This window comes from Ranitomeya variabilis, chromosome 2 (genome assembly GCF_051348905.1).
Source record: "Ranitomeya variabilis isolate aRanVar5 chromosome 2, aRanVar5.hap1, whole genome shotgun sequence".
Classification (NCBI taxonomy): Eukaryota; Metazoa; Chordata; class Amphibia; order Anura; family Dendrobatidae; genus Ranitomeya; species Ranitomeya variabilis.
Window position 1 is genome coordinate 840819685 of NC_135233.1, and position 18609 is coordinate 840838293.

The window sequence follows — 18609 nt, forward strand, 5'->3', positions numbered from 1 at the left end:
ATCACAATTTTATCTTGTGCAGATCTACCAGTTCTCTGCATGCTGAGCTCAAACCACCTATTTCTAGCTTTCTGTGTATACTGTGCATTGATAGAAAGCTGATGGCGGCGGGTTACACAGATCAGTTGACTAGGAAGTATGACACTCCTAGTCCTGCAGTGATAGCATCTAGCTGATAGCCTGATTCTAGCAATGTGTCACTTATTGGGCTGCGGGGGTCAATAAAATCAGTTTATCTGCCCCTACCTCATGCTGCTTTCAGATTACACAGACCGGGTGACAGATTATCTATAAAAGGGTTGTGCAGCATCTTTCATACCTGCATTGGGCATTGACAAACAATGCTGCACGCTGGACTGGAAAGTCACCAAGGCACCCGTCAGGTATTAAGCATCAGGTATTAAGCATGAGACCTATTCTGCCTAAAGAGGGAATGTGAGGGGGAGGCACAGTGCTATTAGTAATTAGAGTAATAAATGCAATTTATTCACCTTCGGGACTATTCTCTGGTGGAAAGTAAGTAGCTCCAAGCAATAAAAGTTAGGTAACAAGACACAAGAAGTAATATTCTGCTCTTTATTTACATCCGGTTAGTCTCCATCTCTTGGCACCGCTAATAACTTAACAGGAAGCAAGAGATGGTGGTTTACATTGAGCAACATGCTGACTGCACACTACTATGGAGCAAGAGGTGCCCATCAACTGTGTCATGACATCAGGATAAAACAGGGCTACTGCAGATGGGGAGAAGAATAAAAACTCGTAGCAAGTACTCGGGGAGGAGACCATTCTGTCAATACAGAGAACAGGCAATATCGGTAACTGACTCACAGGAACATAATCCTTGGCTGCTGTCTTAAGATCAGTATACTGTGAGATGAAGACGTTCCTACAACTTAACAAGCACCAGAGTCTTACACATCATATACTCCCACCATTATATTACACCATATATCAATACATGACTAATGGGGGATGACCGCATACTCCAGGAACAAGAAGTTATGACTTTAAAATACAAACATTTCTGCAATACAAGAAAAATCATTGTACGTCTGCAGTGTTACATGATGAGAATCAGACCTTTGATATACACTTGAAATAAATAATGGCAGAGAATCGTATGCGAGCTCGAACCTGCTGTAAGACAAGGGGACAGTAGAAAAGTGGGTTAGGCACAGGAATTACATGGCAATGTGCAGCAGAGCATGCAACAACATAAACTGCCATCTCTGCCTAGTCTTTACTGGTGGAGTAATAAATATCTTCCCACGGCTAGAAAGTCTCATTGGCTGTAGTGTCCTAGGGCCCATCTTTGTAGAACATCTGCTTTGCTCCAAGGTGAGACCATCAGTATGTACAGGACACCAAGAGCATCGGAAAACTCCGGTAGAGTTCGCTATAGGAAACCCTCCTTGCGGAACTGCTCGTGCAAGATGTCCCGGTATTCATCAAAACCTCCCTCGATTCGAGTCACGCCACCATTCTCACAGACCCATAGCTCGTGACAAACAAGGCGGATGAATCGCTCATCGTGGGAAACCAGGATTACTCCTCCCTAGAGAAAGGATATAACAAATGGAACCTGAATACTAGGCTAAACACACAAAGCAATGAAATAGAAAGCAAAATGTACTTCTAAGGCCTGAGATACACTGCAATCTTCTGCAGCACTACTGATAGATTTTAGCTATTTTGCGAGAGCTGCAGTCCAAAGGAATACATTAAGTCATATACAATCGGACTGACTGTAGCTGCCACTTAATAGTTAAAATCAATCAGTAATGCTACAAAAAGTCACAGCTTTATACTTTCTTAAATTAATGGCATCCTAGTTTTTGCAACTGAATGGTAAGACTCATGAGATCTCCTCGGGGGGGGGGGGGGGGGGGGGGGAGAGGAGAGAGAGAGAGAGGGGGGGAGAGGAGAGAGAGAGAGACACAGCGGCGGTCGAGCGGGGAGCAGGTGAATATAGCAAGTGTCGGGGGCCTGAGAGGTGAGTATGTAATTTGGGGCAAATATCTGTATGGAGCATCTTATGGGCCATAATGTGCATTTGTGGATCATTATATGGGGCAAATGTGTCTATGGAGCATCTTATGGGGCCATAATCAGCATTTGCGCAGCATTGTATGGGGCAAATGTCTGTATGGAGCATCTTATGGCGCCATAATCAACATTTGCGCAGCATTATATGGGGCATATTTTAATATGGAGCATCTTATGGAGCCCATCATAAACTGTATGGAGCATTATATGGGGCGTATTTTGTATGGAGCATCTTATGGGGCCCATCATGAACTGTATGGAGCATTATATGGGGCTCCTGATTCAATATGAATACTCAAAAACTCTTAACCTACTGATGTCTCAATTAATTTTACTTTTATTGGTATCTATTTTTATATTTTACATTTACCAGTAGCTGCTGCATTTTCCACCCTAGGCTTATACTCGAGTCATTAAGTTTTCCCAGTTTTTTTGCGGCAAAATTAGGGGGGTCGGCTTATACTCGAGTATATACGGGTAATTAGTTAATAGCCATGGGTGGATCGCAATTCCACCCGGGGCTATTGCGGGCACATGTCAGCTGTTCAAAACAGCTGACATGTTCCGGGAAAGATGTGGGCTCACCGCCGGAGGCTACATCAAAGGGAGGGATATCGACATCAGCATATTATTAAGCCCGACGTCGGTAAGGGGTTATAGGTTTCTTCACTCCGATATGCGATATGCCTGGCAGGTCTCCACAGCAGATGACCAAGTGAGTGGCACTAACTCTCTAATGCCTAATATTTGTTCTGGAATATTTTGTTTTCATTCGCAAGAAAGTTTTCTTTTTTCATCCTTCCCTGGTGGTCACTTTTTAGTTTTTTTGGGGAGGGGGAAAGCAGAGTTAATGGGCTCCTCTAGCATACAGTAGCTAATTTTATACATATATAAAACAGAATATATATATATATATATATATATATATATATATATATATACATACATACACACACACACACACAGTACAGACCAAAAGTTTGGACACACCTCATTTATAGATTTTTCTGTATTTTTAGGACTATAAAAATTGTACATTCACACATTCACACTGAAGGCATCAAAACTATGAATTAACACATGTGGAATTATATACTTAATCAAGAGAATGCCAAGAGTGTGCAAAGCAGTCATCAAAGCAAAAGGTGGCTACTTTTAAGAATCTAGAATATAAGATAATTTCAGTTGTTTCACACTTTTTTTGTTAAGTATATAATTCCACATGTGTTAATTCATACTTTTGATGTCTTCAGTGGGAATTTACAATTTTCATAGTCAAGAAAATACAGAAAAATCTTCAAATGAGAAGGTGTGTCCAAACTTTTGGTCTGTAATATATATATATATATATATATACACATATACATATATATATATATATATATATATATATATATACATATACATATACACACACATATACATACATACACACACAATTGACTGGTATATACTGTGAAAAATGAATGTACACCAGGAATACCGCTCTGCAGCAAATGTTCTACTTTCTGACACATCAGAACATATGAACTGTTAGAATGGACATTAATGTAGAGCCCCATCATCCAGGTGTCTAGTATCACCAATACGGGTGTCATACTTGTGTCTGTGACACAACATCATATTTTAAACACATTTATAAGTAAGTCTTATCATATGCAGAAAGTAGGAGGAAAGGGTAAAAGAACGAACCCGGAATTTATTCAGTGCTCTTCCCAAAGCTTCAATCGTCTCCATATCAAGGTGATTGGTCGGCTCATCCAGAATGTAAAAGTTTGGACTGATGGAAAAAAAAAAAAGAAAAAAGAAAATGTAATAACCATTTTCCCCTCTATAGAAAGATAGAATGTCCACTATAAAAAGAAGCAGTAGTCACGGTAACTTACTAAAGCATTGTCATTTGTGCAAACGCCACACGACTCTTTTGGCCTCCGGACAAACTAGCTACAGGCCGTACTGCAAGTTCACCAGATATCCCATAACTGCCAAGCTGATGGCGATACTCCTCCTCTACTTTACCTGGAAAAGATGGAAACAATGCAGCAGAATAAGGAACAGAATCCGTTCATATACTGACTCTAGGACATCAGGGTGGTACCTGCAATTCAGACTTGGGTGCCACATAAATGCTAATATGCAAATTGCCTCTTCAGAGATGTTGCTACAAGTTCTTTGCTATAGAACTTGCAAGTGCTGCAAGGATCACTGGAGCGTTGGCTTTTAATCCGCCAGCTTCATTATCCCTGTGTGCGCCCCCGATGCGTCAGAGGCACAGCTGTCTCAGCTTGTAGCATGGAAAGTGCACCGTTCAGATAAGAGGCGCAACCATGCCACTGGACTGGACTGTCAATCCTCAGGAGCGCACTGCCTACAGCAAGCAAGAAGCCAAGTGGCAAATTAGCGGTATGCTACTGAAGAAAGAAGATGGAAAAACCCCTTTAATAGTGTGAAGTGCCAATTATTATTATTATTTGTCCCTTCCCATTACATTTATTTTTCTATATGGGATAAATAGTTATAATTGGGGTAAGGCTACAAACTACAGATAGCTTTATTTCTTCATTTTACATATTGTGCCACCCATACCATAAATTTATGTTATTGCAGATTTTTCCTGTTACATGAACTGTATGCACAGATCAGGAAGGCAGAGGCTGTAATAAACCTTCTCTGCCTTCTCCTCCAGGCTCTGTGAAGACATTCTAAAACGTCCTTGCAGAGTCATATGCAGACTGCCATGACATTTTATTTAGAAACTGAGCAGTCGCCAAGTAAAGGGAACCTGTCACATTGTACATGCAGTCTAATCTGTGGACAGCATAGTATAGAGAATAAGAAGCTGAACAGAATGAAATATAAGATTGTTGGAAAAGATTCCCTAGTGTTTGTATGCATTCAAGTCCAGTGGGTGGTCCTATTCAATGATTGACAGCCTTTCATGTATGAATGTGAATGCAAAAATAGTTGGCATTCACAGAAGGACCGCCCACTGGACTCATTCATACAAACACTAGGGATTTTAATAAGTACAATCCAAGTTTTACTTTTTAACACATAAACTATTCCTTTTAAAATGCTATGAGAATTTTAGGTGTTCATGTGCTAACATTTTTCCTATTTACTGGAGAAGAACATATAAGGATCTGTTGAATTTTGAAGCATCTTAGAAGTGAATGTCCGGTTTACCTGGGAACCGTTTTGCAAGTAGCTCCACTGAGTTGACGTTCAGATCCAGCTGATCCACATGATGCTGACTGAAGTAACCGATCTTAAGATTCCTGGTGGTTTAGAAAAATGAAAAGACATTTACTGTAGTATAGCAGCACGTTTAGAGTCCAGATTGTATGAAAGACAAATCTTTATGAACATTGGACTGACAATATCAAAATGGTAATGAAGAGAAGCGATGAAGAAAGCCTTTATTTCCTAAGAAAATTAAAAAAAAAACTTGATAATGAATGTCTAGCCACAACTAATAACCTTCTAATGCTCCTTACTACACAGTTTTTGGCAATCTCATACAAAACAACGCAGATTGTCACTAACCTGTGTGCGTGTCGAATCCCCTGCACTGGAGACAATTCTCCCAGTAACAACTTCAACATTGTGGATTTTCCTGCTCCATTCTCTCCCACCTATAAAATGAAGCATGTTCCGACTGAAAATCAGCACTATTTAGCAGACCTGTAAATTCAACGCATGTTGTTCTTGTCCTCCCTGGTCAGCAGCTGCATTCCTTACCGGCTCCTAAACCTATAGCTGGGTCCACATGCCAGCTAGGTTACAGCAGTCATTAAAAGGGAACCTGTCAGCAGATTTTGCCGCTATTAGATAGGGCCACCACCTTTTTGGGCTTATATACAGCATTCAATAATGCGCAGATAAGCCCCTGGTCTGACCTGCAAGTTTTATTATATTCACCCGGGGAGGGAGTGCGGTCCGGTCCGATGGGTGTCACAGGTCCGTGTCCGGCGTCTCCCATCTACTTGTGATGCCGCCCTCCTGCTTCTTTATCGCTCCCCGGCAATGCGCTCCTGTGCAGGAGAACTTTATGCCCTGTTGAGGGCAGAGTAAAGTACTGCAGTGCGCAGGCGCCGGGCCTCTCTGACCTTTCCCTTATAGAATGCTGTAGATAAGCCCTGAAAGGCGGTGGCCGCATCTTATAGCGGCAAAATCTGCTGAGAGGTTCCCTTTAAGCAACAGTTTTATCAGCGACCACTGTTCTCTCATTTCTCTTTTGTTCCACCAGTTGTACATGTTTACAGTTTTCCTTAATTGGCCATCCCCACACAATGTTTTATATTAATATTGAAATAATTACTACACAATTTACATATTTAATTTCCCAGATGAACATTGCACAGCTTATACGCCCCCTTACTCAGGCATGTCATTCTCCACAAGCAGAAATGTTACCCCTTACGCCCCAGCCAGAGGTCTCTCATACAGCCAAATAAGGTATCATGCTTTGCACTGATGAGGGGGAAACAGTGTCTGCAAATTGAGATTCTGATTTGGCTCGTATCCCAAGTCATATAGCAAGGGTCCATATTGACTTTTAGGATTCCTACTTCCAATAGTTGGCGCTAGCGTTCAAGACCTCTTCCTCTTTGAAGAGGCAATTTGCATATCAATTACTATACATCTTTAGGAAAATGCAATTAGTCTTACTCCTGACATTCTTAGATAACATAGAAAACAGGATTTTTGGTTGCTTACCGTAAAATCTGTTTCTCGGAGCCTTCATTGGGGGACACAGGACCCATGGGTGTATGCTGCTGCCACTAGGAGACTGACACTATGCAAATAAAAAAGTTAGCTCCTCCTCTGCAGTGTACACCCCACCGACAGGAAGTAGGATATTCAGTTAGTGAGAAAGCAGTATGAGAAGTAACGTGTAAAAGAGAAAGAATAATATAATAATAAACTATATATAGCGCCAACAAATTCCACGGCGCTCCACAGATTAACAGTTTCAAACACTAAAAGAGTGTTCAAAGAACCCAAACGTAAACCGTAAACAGAGCTGTTCAACTTGGGAGGGTGCTGTGTCCCCCAATGAAGGCTCCGAGAAACAGATTTTACGGTAAGCAACCAAAAATCCTGTTTTCTCTATCGCCTTTCATTGGGGGACACAGGAACCATGGGACGTCCCAAAGAAGTCCCTGGGGTGGGAAAAACAGACTTCCATCAGGTCCGAGGACTCACCACTGCCGCCTGCAGGATCCTTCTGCCCAGGCTGGCGTCCGCCGAAGCATAGGTATGGACCTTGTAAAGTTCGGCAAAACGTGTGGATGGAAGACCAGGTTGCCGCTTTCTAAAGCCGTCGGGCGAAAGCCCTGTGACGTACCGCACAGGAAACGCCGACTGCCCGGGTAGAGTGAACCTTTATCTCAGTAGGGGCACTCTGTTCTTGACCCGGTAAGCTTCCAAAATTGCCGCTCTGATCCAGCGAGCAATAGTCGCCTTGGAAGCCGGCAGGCCTCTACGCGCGCCATCAGGGATGGTGAAAAGAGAATCCATCTTTCAGAAAGCGGCCGTGCTAGCCAGGGAGATCCTCACTGCCCTGAAGAGGTCCAGCCTGTTCAACGATCGCTCCAGAGGATGAGTCGGAGCTGGACAAAAGGAAGGTAGAACCATGTCCTCGTTGAGGTGGAAAGGTGAAAACCACCTCGGGAAGGAAGGAAGGCGGAGGCCTGGGACCACCTTCTCCTGGTGGAAAATCAAGAAAGGAGGTCGGCAAGAAATGGCCGCCAACTCGGAAACGTGGCGGATCGAAGTGATGGACATGAGAAAAGCCACCTTCCGAGATAGAACTGACAGGAAAAACTCCCTGAGAGGCTCAAAAGGGGGGGAACCCCCAAGAACGTCCAACACAACCTTTAAAGCCCATGAATCCACAGAGGCCCTGTACGAAGGGACAGCGTGGGCTACTCCTTGAAGGAAGGTCTTAACCTGTGGCTGAGAAGATAACGTCTTCTGAAAGGGAAGAAGAGCGCAGAAACCTGGCCCTTTAGGGCACTAGAGCGAAGCCCGAATCCAGTCCTGCCTGAAGGAAAACCAAATGAAAGGCAGGGAGAAGGACATAGGTGAAAAGCGGTTGGACTCGCACGAACGAAAGTAAGCCTTCCAGGTACGATAGTAGATCCTGGAAGACGAAGGCTTCCTAGCCTGGATTATAGTGTGACTCATCTGGGCCGAAAGGCCGGACGCTCTTAGAACTGTGGAGTCCACAGCCGTGCCGCCGTTAAACTGAGTGACCGATATAATTCGGGTGGCAGATCGGACCCTGAGACAGCAGATCAGGTCTGTCTGGAAGGCGCCAGGGGGCATCCGCGAGAATATTGACGATCTCCGCAAACCAAGAACTCCTGGGCCAATCCGGGACGATCAGAATGACCAGCACCCCTTCCGCCTTGATCTTTTTCGACAGCTTGGAAAGCAAGGGAAGGGGTGGGAACCGATAGGGGAGCACGAACTGCGACCAAGGAATGGCCAGAGTCTCAACACCACTGCGAGGATCGCGGGACCTTGGGACGACCCGAGGGACCTTCCTGTCCAATCGGGACGACGTGAGGTCCACCTCCGGAGTCCTCCATCAAAGAGCAATCCGATAGGAGACCTCCTGAAGTAAGGACCATTCCCCTGCAGCGAGACCCTCGCGGCTGAGGAAGTCGGCGGCCTAAATGTCCACGCCGGGGACATGCACTGCGGATCTCACCAGGACCGTTGCCTCTGTCCAAAGGAGGATCCTGGAACCTCGGCCGAGAACTCCGAGTCCACCCCTGGTGGTTGACATATGCCACTGCTGTGGCATTGTCTGTCTGGATTCGAATTGGCAGGCTCCTGAGAATCCATACCCAGTGAAGGAAAGACAGAAAGATGATCCGGAACTCGAGGACATTGATCGGCAGAGAGGACTCCTGCGCCGACCAACAACCCTGAAAAAAACAGGTGACAAAGCCCCGCGCCTCAGCCGAGCAGGCTGTCGTCCGTCGTCACCACCTGCCAGGAAACTGGAAGGAAGGGTATGCTGTGAAGGATCTGCTCTGGGATAAGAGAAGTGACCTCGGCCACCAGTCGAGGAACCGTTTGACCTGGGAGAAAGCCGGATCGGATGATGCAGGGAGAAGACAGGCCTGTCCCCCTGTGATAGAATAGCCTGCTGAAGAAGTCTTGAATGAAACAGGCGAAGGGAAAATCGCTTCCGATGTTGCAACCAACCTCCTTAGGACCTTTATGGCCCATCGGAAAGGAGGGGAGCCGAGAACCCTGGAGCAAGCGAACTTCCCGACAAAGGAGGGATATCTTGTCTTCGGGAAGGAAGACTCTGGTCCGACAAGTGTCGAAGAACATGCCCAGAAATGCGAGGCGCTGAGAAAGAACAAGACGGGACTTCTTCCTGTTGACGAGCCACCCGCAACAGCTAGAGTGTCGGGGAAGATGGATAGACTTTCAGGAGCCTGAAACCGAAATTCCTGAACCTCCATGGAAGCGATTACTGAACATTGAGGTAGATAAGGGTCTAATGAAAGACCCGTGTCCACCTCCTACTGACACTAAGCTAAACTGAATATCCTACTTCCTGTCGGTGGGGTGTACACTGCAGAGGAGGAGCTAACTTTTTTATTTGCACAGTGTCAGCAGCATACACCCATGGTTCCTGTGTCCCCCAATGAAAGGCGATAGAGAAATGTGGATTTTTAGAATGAATAAGATATTTCTTCAAAATTATTTTAACAGAGCCATTTCCTTTTATATATGGGGGTAAATAGGATGGCAATGGAATAGATTCACACATCATGGTGAACAAAATTTCAGGAAACAGATTTCTTTTTGTCTAATAAGATAATACAGTGATGATATATATATATATACACATATATACACACACACACACACACACACACACACACACACAGTACAGACCAAAAGTTTGGACACACCTTCTCATTTAAAGATTTTTCTGTATTTCCATGACTATGAAAATTGGACATTCACACTGAAGGCATCAAAACTGTGAATTAACACATGTGGAATTATATACTTAACAAAAAAGTGTGAAACAACTGAAAATGTGTCTTATATTCTAGGTTCTTCAAAGTAGCCACCTTTTGCTTTGATGACTGCTTTGCACACTCTGGGCATTCTCTTGATGAGCTTCAAGTGGTAGTCACCGAGAATGGTTTTCACTTCACATGTGTGCCCTGTCAGGTTTACTAAGTGGGATTTCTTGCCTTATAAATGGGGTTGGGACCATCAGTTGTGTTGTGCAGAAGTCTGGTGGATACACAGCTGATAGTCCTACTGAATAGACTGTTAGAATTTGTATTATGGCAAGAAAAAAGCAGCTAAGTAAAGAAAAACGAGTGGCCATCATTACTTTAAGAAATGAAGGTCAGTCAGTCTGAAAAATTGGGAAAACTTTGAAAGTGTCCCCAAGTGCAAGGGCAAAAACCATCAAGCACTACAAAGAATCTGGCTCACGTGAGGACCGCCCCAGGAAAGGAAGACCAAGAGTCACCTCTGCTTCTGAGGATAAGTTAATCTGAGTCACCAGCCTCAGAAATCACAGGTTAACAGCAGCTCAGATTAGAGACCAGGTCAATGCCACACAGAGTTCTAGCAGCAGACACATCTCTACAACAACTGTTAAGAGGCAGGCCTTCATGATAAAATAGCTGCTAGGAAAACACTGCTAAGGACAGGCAACAAGCAGAAGAGACTTGTTTGGGCTAAAGAACACAAGGAATGGACATTAGACCAGTGGAAATCTGTGCTTTGGTCTGATGAGTCCAAATTTGAGATCTTTGGTTCCAACCACAGTGCCTTTGTGCGACGCAGAAAAGGTGAACAGATGGGCTCTACATGCCTGGTTCCCACCATGAACCATGGAGGAGGTGTGATGGTGTGGCGGTGCTTTGCTGGTGACACTGTTGAGGATTTATTAAAAACTGAAGGCACACTGAACCAGTATGGCTACCACAGCATCTTGCAGCGGCATGCTATTCCATCCGGTTTGCGTTTAGTTTGACCATCATTTATTTTTCAACAGGACAATGACCCCAAACACACCTCTAGGCTGTGTAAGTGCTATTTGACCAAGGAGGAGAGTGATGAGGTGCGACGCACAGATGACCTGGCCTCCACAGACACCAGACCTGAACCCAATCGAGATGGTTTGGGGTGAGCAAAGTGAAGGCAAAAGGGCCAACAAGTGCTAAGCATCTGTGGGAACTCCTTCAAGATTGTTAGAAGAGCATTCCCGGTGACTACCTCTTGAAGATCATCAAAAGAATGCCAAGAGTGTGCAAAGCAGTCATCAAAGCAAAAGGTGGCTACTTTGAAGAACCTAGAATATGTGTGAATGTACAATTTCCATAGTCATGAAAATACAGAAAAATCTTCAAATGTGAAGGTGTGTCCAAACTTTTGGTCTGCACTATAGATATTGTATGTATGTATGTATGTATGTATGTATGTATGTATGTATGTATGTATGTATGTATGTATGTATGTATGTATGTATGTATGTATATATATATATATATATATATATATATATATATATATATATATATATATATATATATATATATATATATATATATATATATACACACACACTCACTGGCCACATTATTAGGTACACCTGTCCAACTTCTTGTTAACACTTAATTTCTATTCAGCCAATCACATGGCGGCAACTCAGTGCATTTAGGCATGTAGACATGGTCAAGACAATCTCCTGCAGTTCAAACCGAGCATCAGTATGGGGAAGAAAGGTGATTTGAGTGCCTTTGAACGTGGCATGGTTGTTGGTGCCAGAAGGGCTGGTCTGAGTATTTCAGAAACTGCTGATCTACTGGGATTTTCACGCACAACCATCTCTAGGGTTTACAGAGAATGGTCCGAAAAAGAAAAAAAATCCAGTGAGCGGCAGTTCTGTGGGCGGAAATGCCTTGTTGATGCCAGAGGTCAGAGGAGAATGGGCAGACTGGTTCGAGCTGATAGAAAGGCAACAGTGACTCAAATCGCCACCCGTTACAACCAAGGTAGGCCTAAGAGCATCTCTGAACGCACAGTGCGTCGAACTTTGAGGCAGATGGGCTACAGCAGCAGAAGACCACACCGGGTACCACTCCTTTCAGCTAAGAACAGGAAACTGAGGCTACAATTTGCACAAGCTCATCGAAATTGGACAGTAGAAGATTGGAAAAACGTTGCTTGGTCTGATGAGTCTCGATTTCTGCTGCGACATTCGGATGGTAGGGTCAGAATTTGGTGTAAACAACATGAAATCTTTGGGATGTGGTGGAACAGGAGATTCGCATCAGGGATGTGCAGCCGACAAATCTGCGGCAACTGTGTGATGCCATCATGTCAATATGGACCAAAATCTCTGAGGAATGCTTCCAGCACCTTGTTGAATCTATGCCACGAAGAATTGAGGCAGTTCTGAAGGCAAAAGGGGTCCAACCCGTTACTAGCATGGTGTACCTAATAAAGTGGCCAGTGAGTGTATATATATATATATATATATATATATATATATATATATATATATATATATATATATATATATATATATATATATATACACACACATATACAAAAATATACACACACATATACAAAAATATATACACGCACACACAGTTTTATATATATGGTAGATCGTCTCTTACCACGCAGATTCGAGACTCCAGATCTGCAGAGACAGACAGATTCTTGAAGACTGGCTGACTTGAAGAATACCAAAAATCAACCTCATCCAACTGCAAAATTGGCGGAGAAAACTTTTCAAAGCCATCAGGAAACCTGTAAAAAAAAAAAAGAGTACGGTAATTATTTTATTCATCAGCCCCCAAAACCTGGCTGACTAATTTGAGAAGAATGGTAATGGACAGATGCCCACCTTAATATCACTTCAGAATCCTTGTCTACTGGCTTCAGTTCTGGCCTACAAGAGGTAACAAAGCACTCAAATTGGTAACTGTGGCTTCCCATCGGATCACCACCCACCCTCCACAAGGGGAAAACTTACAGTTTTTCCAGAAGTTTAATCTTACTCTGCACTTGAGAAGCCCGGTTGGCATTATATCGAAATCGATCAATAAACACCTAGAAAGTAAAATGTGTAAATGTACAAATGCACACTAAACGCATGGAACGATTACACACATCCTATAAATTTCTACTCATTGATTTCTCCAGAAAGAATTCATATGATCACCTGTATATGTTCCCGATACTGCTGCTGTGCTTCATACTCTCTCTGTTGATTCTTTAGCCGCTCTTCCTTCGTCTTCAAAAAGCTCTCAAAGTTGCCACGGTAGGCCTCCAAGCGTTGACTATGCAAGTGCAAAATATCAGTCGCAACTGTATTCAGAAAATTACGGTCATGGGAGACAACTAGAATTGTGGAAGGCCAGGTCTGCAAGAAAAACGTTATATTACGGTACTTCCATTCTGTGCTCTACATTTAAGGTCGAACGGAAAGCACACGATTCTTATTAACCTGCAGATAGTTTTCCAGCCACAGGATGGCTCGCACATCTAACATGTTGGTAGGTTCTGGAGAAAAGTAACACAAAAGTTAAAAAATTATAAAATAAATACATAAAATTAAACAATTAAAATGAAATTAAATTAGCAGAATATTTACCATCAAGCAGAAGCAGGTCAGGCCTAAATACAGAGAAAAAAATCATTTACACAAAGGCATTGCTAATAACTGTCCCATTTAAATTTTCATTTCACACATAATAGGGATTTAATGGCTGATGATCACTAGATCCTTATAAGCAGTGATCTGTAACAAATCAGTCTCATGGCATCCTCTTTCTCACCAACTAGTCACTGCAATGTCATAGTTTTCTCTACAATGGTCTAAATACAGGAAAGAAACTGGAATTTGCAATTGGATCCCGATAATAAAACATGGTGAGTGTTTGTAGTGACCGAGAAGATCAGAAATGTGAAAGGGTTAATTTATAATACAAGTACAGAAAAGGGACTAACCCTTTTGTAATCACTTCATAATAAATATGTAATACCGCACCTGCCAAACAGAGCCCGGGCCAATGCCAATCTCATACGCCATCCACCAGAAAACTCTCTGACAGAGAAAAACATTGGTACAAGTTCCAATGAGGACTATAAAATCACTTAAAAAGATATATATGACATTCAATTATCGCTATAAGATATACAATGAAGAATAAAAACTAAGAATATATATATATATATATATATATATATATATATATATATATATATATATATATATATATATATATATATATTCTGTTTCATATATGTATAAAATGAGCTACTGTATGCTAGAAGAGCCTATTAACTCTGCTTTCCCCCTCACCCAACCCCCAAGAAACAAAAAAGTGACCACCAGGGAAGAATGGAAGAAGAAAAACTTTCTTTATCGCTTCATTGGGGGACACAGGACAACCGTGGGTGTATGCTGCTGCTGCTAGGAGGCTGACACTATGCAAAAAAAGGAAAAGGCGTAGCTCCTCCCTGGCAGTATACACCCACCGACAGGCACCAAGCACCTCAGTTTGTGCTTACTTAGTGTCTGTAGGAGGCGGACCTGGATCTTCAGATCCGCTGCTAACCTTGATTTCCTTTACAGGTTTTGTTGTTTTTATTAACGATTTTGGCTTTCTTTTTCAGATACAGCATTCAGGGTGCAATCTCCCACCCTGCCTCCCCAGGAGGGCAGCTGAGCGAGAAGTGTGGTGTCGTCCGCATCGCAGCTCTCAGACCGCCGGCAGGACATTATCCCCTGTCACTCTCCCAGGTGCTCCAGGGTCTTTATGATGGCGGTCCTTGCCAAAACAGTCCCCCCTCACCCCTCTCCTCGGAGAGGGCTGAGAGGAAGACGGTGGTCACCAGCGGTGACCCTCCCCCTTGTCTTGGGGTCGAGGCCGTCTTCTGGACGAAGGATTCCGTATCCAGTGACCCCTCTCTCAACAGGCCCCTGGACGATCCTCTCTTCCACTACCTGTGGAACCGGACATGCAGGTACAGCGCTTCAGCGGCAGATGTGCAGCGCTCTCATGACACAGAGCCCGGCATTTTTACTTTCATTTTCACCGCTGCGACCGGCCCCCCTCCCCCCTGATAGGCCACGCCCCCTCCTCGGGCGCGCTTTTTCGGCGCTCTTTTCCTCCTCCACTCAGGATGGCTTTTACATCTCGGGCACGCCCTTCCCTTTTGGTGCGGCCCTATCAGGAGCCTTGGCTTATTCCTCACAGCTCCGCCCCTTCTTCACCGCTGGCACTTCCTGCCTCTGCAGCTCCGTGCACAGGAGACATCGTGCGTTGGGGGACACAGATAACTCTGCTCTGCGGTAGGATTGCGACGCTCTATTGGCCCCTCCCTTGGTATTATTCATACCACTGTAGGCCCCTTAGTCTTTTGCGCAGTATAGTACTGCAGAATCTCCTTATGGATATAGTACTGCAGAAACTCTTCTGGAGCCTTCCTTACCAAACCTACCATAACTCACTACGCCTGTGCTCGTTGTAAGATAAAGTGGTCAGTAGGCCAATCGTCGCCTTTCTGCCAGTCCTGCAGTCTTCCTGCCATGTCTACCCCGCAGAAAGCTTCTGACTCTCGGGATGGGGGAGCTCCCCCTCCCCCTGAGTGGGCCGTTGCCATCTCGCAGTCGGTCTCTGATTTGACTAAGGTTTCTCAGTCCCTGGTCCAGGCGCTTGAACGTCTTCCACAGCTTCCTACAGCCACCATTGCTCTGACCGTCTCCCATGGCGAGTCGGTTGCACCAGACCCTGAACCACAGGGAGACAAATCAGCCAGCCGCACTAGAAAGAGGACTCTTTCTGGCTCTTCGTCTAGTTCTCCGGATCCCTCCGTAGCGCTCAAACTGCTCTCCTCCTCCCAATTCCCCTCTTCAGACGAGGACATTGGGTCCGATGTGGATTCCCAGGCAGGTTCTGACTCCGATTCAGACCAGACTTCTAGCATGCAGGCTGTCGTAGGATAGTCTTATTTCGGCTATCTCGCAAACCCTCAAACTAAAACAAGACGAGGCTCCCTCCCAGGATTCCTCTGTCTCTTTTAAGCGGGTGAAGCGTCCCTCTCGCTCCTTTCCTGCCCATGATGAGTTTGAGTCTACCCTGTCTAAACACTGGGAACATCCTGAAAAGTGTTTTTCGGGTAGAAAACATCTGGACGTGCTCTATCCCTTTAGTGCCGATCTTCTGTCTAAGTGGGCTGAGTCTCCCAAGATCGATCTGCCGATCTCCCGTCTTTCTTCTAAGATGGTTCTCTCCTTACCAGATGGCGTGTCGCTTAAGGACGCATCGGACAGACAAATTGAGGCACTGGCCAAGTCCGCTTTCGAGGCAACGGGTGCTTCCCTCTGTCCCAGCTTCGCTTCCACCTGGGTGGCTAAGGCCATCTCTGCCTGGGCCAAGATCCTCCGTCGGGGCATTTTGGCTACTGCCTCCCCTACCGAGCTGGCTGACCTCGCAGACCAGATTAACCACGCAGGGAAATACCTTCTCACTGCCTCCCTAGATGCAGCAGCCTGTTCGGCCAGGGCAAGCAGCAACATTGTCGCTATTCGCTGCATTCTTTGGCTGAAAGCATGGAATGCAGATGCTACTTCCAAAAAGTCTCTCACCAACTTGGCGTTTCAAGGTTCCAGGCTTTTTGGTGCTCGTCTGGACCAAATTATCTCAGACGCGACTGGGGGCAAGAGTACCTCTCTCCCCCAGTCCAAGCCAAAACGCTTCTTTAACCCAAAGGCTCCTCGAACATTTCGTCCCTTTGCAGCCTCAGATTCCTCATCGCAACAAGAGCGACCCGCTACCACGGGTGAACGTAGAAAACCCTCTTACAAGCCAGCTCCCATGTGGAGACCCAGGGCTCCACCTCCCAGGCCTTCCGGTCCTCGTTCCAACAGATACCGTTCCAAGTGACGGGTCGCCCCCACCTGGGAGTCTTTCCAGGGTGGGAGGCAGGCTTCTTCTCTTCAAAGACACCTGGCTGTCAGTGATCAGCGACGCCTGGGTCAGAGAGATTATTACCTCCGGGTACAAGATCGAATTTTGTACCCTCCCGGAAAAATCGCTTCTTTCTCTCTCGTCCCCCAAAGCAACCGTCCCATTTACTCGGGTTGCGTCAAGCCGTAACGTCTCTGGTTGCCGCCGGAGTCGTAGTTCCCGTTCCTTCCGACGAACGTTTTTCCGGGTTCTACTCAAACCTTTTTGCAGTCCCAAAGGACGGGTCTCTTCGCCCTATCCTGGATTTGAAGCTTCTGAACCGCCAAGTCCGACCTCGCCACTTCAGAATGGAATCCCTTCGGTCAGTGATCGCCACCATGGAACCCGGGGAGTTCCTCTGCTCGGTCGACATTCAAGATGCGTATCTTCATGTTCCCATCTGCGTACGGCATCAGAGATTCCTTCGGTTTGCAATCGAGGACAATCGCTACCAATTCACGGCTCTCCGCTTCGGTTTAGCGTCTGCTCCCAGGGTCTTCACCAAAATCATGGCGGCGGTCATGGCTCTCCTTCGTTCCAGGGGGAGCCTCGTTATCCCCTACCTGGACGATCTGTTGATCAAGGGGTCCTCTCGTCTAGACTGTGCCCACAGTCTCCAGGTCTCCCTGGACACCCTGACCCGTCTCGGCTGGATTATCAACGGACCAAGTCCTCTCTGATTCCGTCCCAACGACTGTCCTTCCTGGGCATGGTGTTCGACACGAACTTAGCTCGGGTCTTCCTTCCAGAGGACAAGTTCTCAGTACTCCTCAAGGCGGTCCGCCTTCTCAAACGCCCAGCTCCCCAGTCACTTTGTTTCTGCATGGGAGTCCTGGGAAAGATGGTGGCCTCCATGGAGGCTGTTCCTTTCGCCCAGTTCCACACCCGCCCCCTTCCAGCTATTCCTCCTATCCACCTGGAACAGGTCATTGGACTCCCTGGACCGTCCCGTCCACCTTCCTCTCCAGGTCCGTCAGTCCCTAACCTGGTGGACGCTGTCCTCCTCTCTCCTGAGAGGAAGATCATTTCTTCCCATTCAGTGGCAGGTCATCACCACCGATGCCAGCCTTCTCGGGTGGGGAGCAGTCTTCCGACAGCACATGGCTCAGGGCCGTTGGACCACCCAGGAAGCTCTCCTTCCCATCAACCTTTTGGAGATCAGGGCAATCTGCCTTGCGTTAATCCACTGGCAGTCTCTTCTGACGAATCTTCCCGTTCGCATCCAGTCGGACGCCACGGCCGTGGCGTACTTAAACCACCAGGGCGGGACTCGCAGCGGCCAAGTAATGGCAGAAGTGGCAAAGATTCTTCGGTGGGCGGAACGCCACGTTCCGGCCATATCAGCCGTTCATATCCCCGGGGTCGAAAACTGGGCAGCCGACTTTCTCAGTCGCCAGGGGCTAGCAGCGGGCGAGTGGTCTCTCCACCCCGCAGTCTTCAATCAAATTTGCCTCCTCTGGGGTACGCCAGACGTCGACCTTATGGCGTCCCGGATGAACCACAAGGTCCCTCAGTTTGTCGCCAGGTCCCG

At 45.7% G+C, this 18609-nt stretch overlaps 1 protein-coding gene across 1 annotated transcript in view; it reads right to left on the bottom strand.

The window, feature by feature from the left end:
* Positions 1–562: 562 nt before the first annotated feature.
* ABCF3 (ATP binding cassette subfamily F member 3) overlaps positions 563–18609 on the bottom strand; it is a 65953-nt gene continuing 47906 nt past the window's right edge. Inside the window, exons 10-21 of the mRNA XM_077290135.1 lie at positions 14114–14170; positions 13718–13740; positions 13571–13626; positions 13286–13486; positions 13097–13173; positions 12968–13012; positions 12738–12870; positions 5596–5684; positions 5236–5327; positions 3936–4068; positions 3742–3829; positions 563–1558 (exon numbers count right to left, since the gene is read on the bottom strand). Of these exons, the coding sequence (XP_077146250.1) occupies positions 1400–1558; positions 3742–3829; positions 3936–4068; positions 5236–5327; positions 5596–5684; positions 12738–12870; positions 12968–13012; positions 13097–13173; positions 13286–13486; positions 13571–13626; positions 13718–13740; positions 14114–14170 (1153 nt within the window). The 3' untranslated portion in view covers positions 563–1399. The remainder of the gene's footprint in view (positions 1559–3741; positions 3830–3935; positions 4069–5235; positions 5328–5595; positions 5685–12737; positions 12871–12967; positions 13013–13096; positions 13174–13285; positions 13487–13570; positions 13627–13717; positions 13741–14113; positions 14171–18609) is intronic.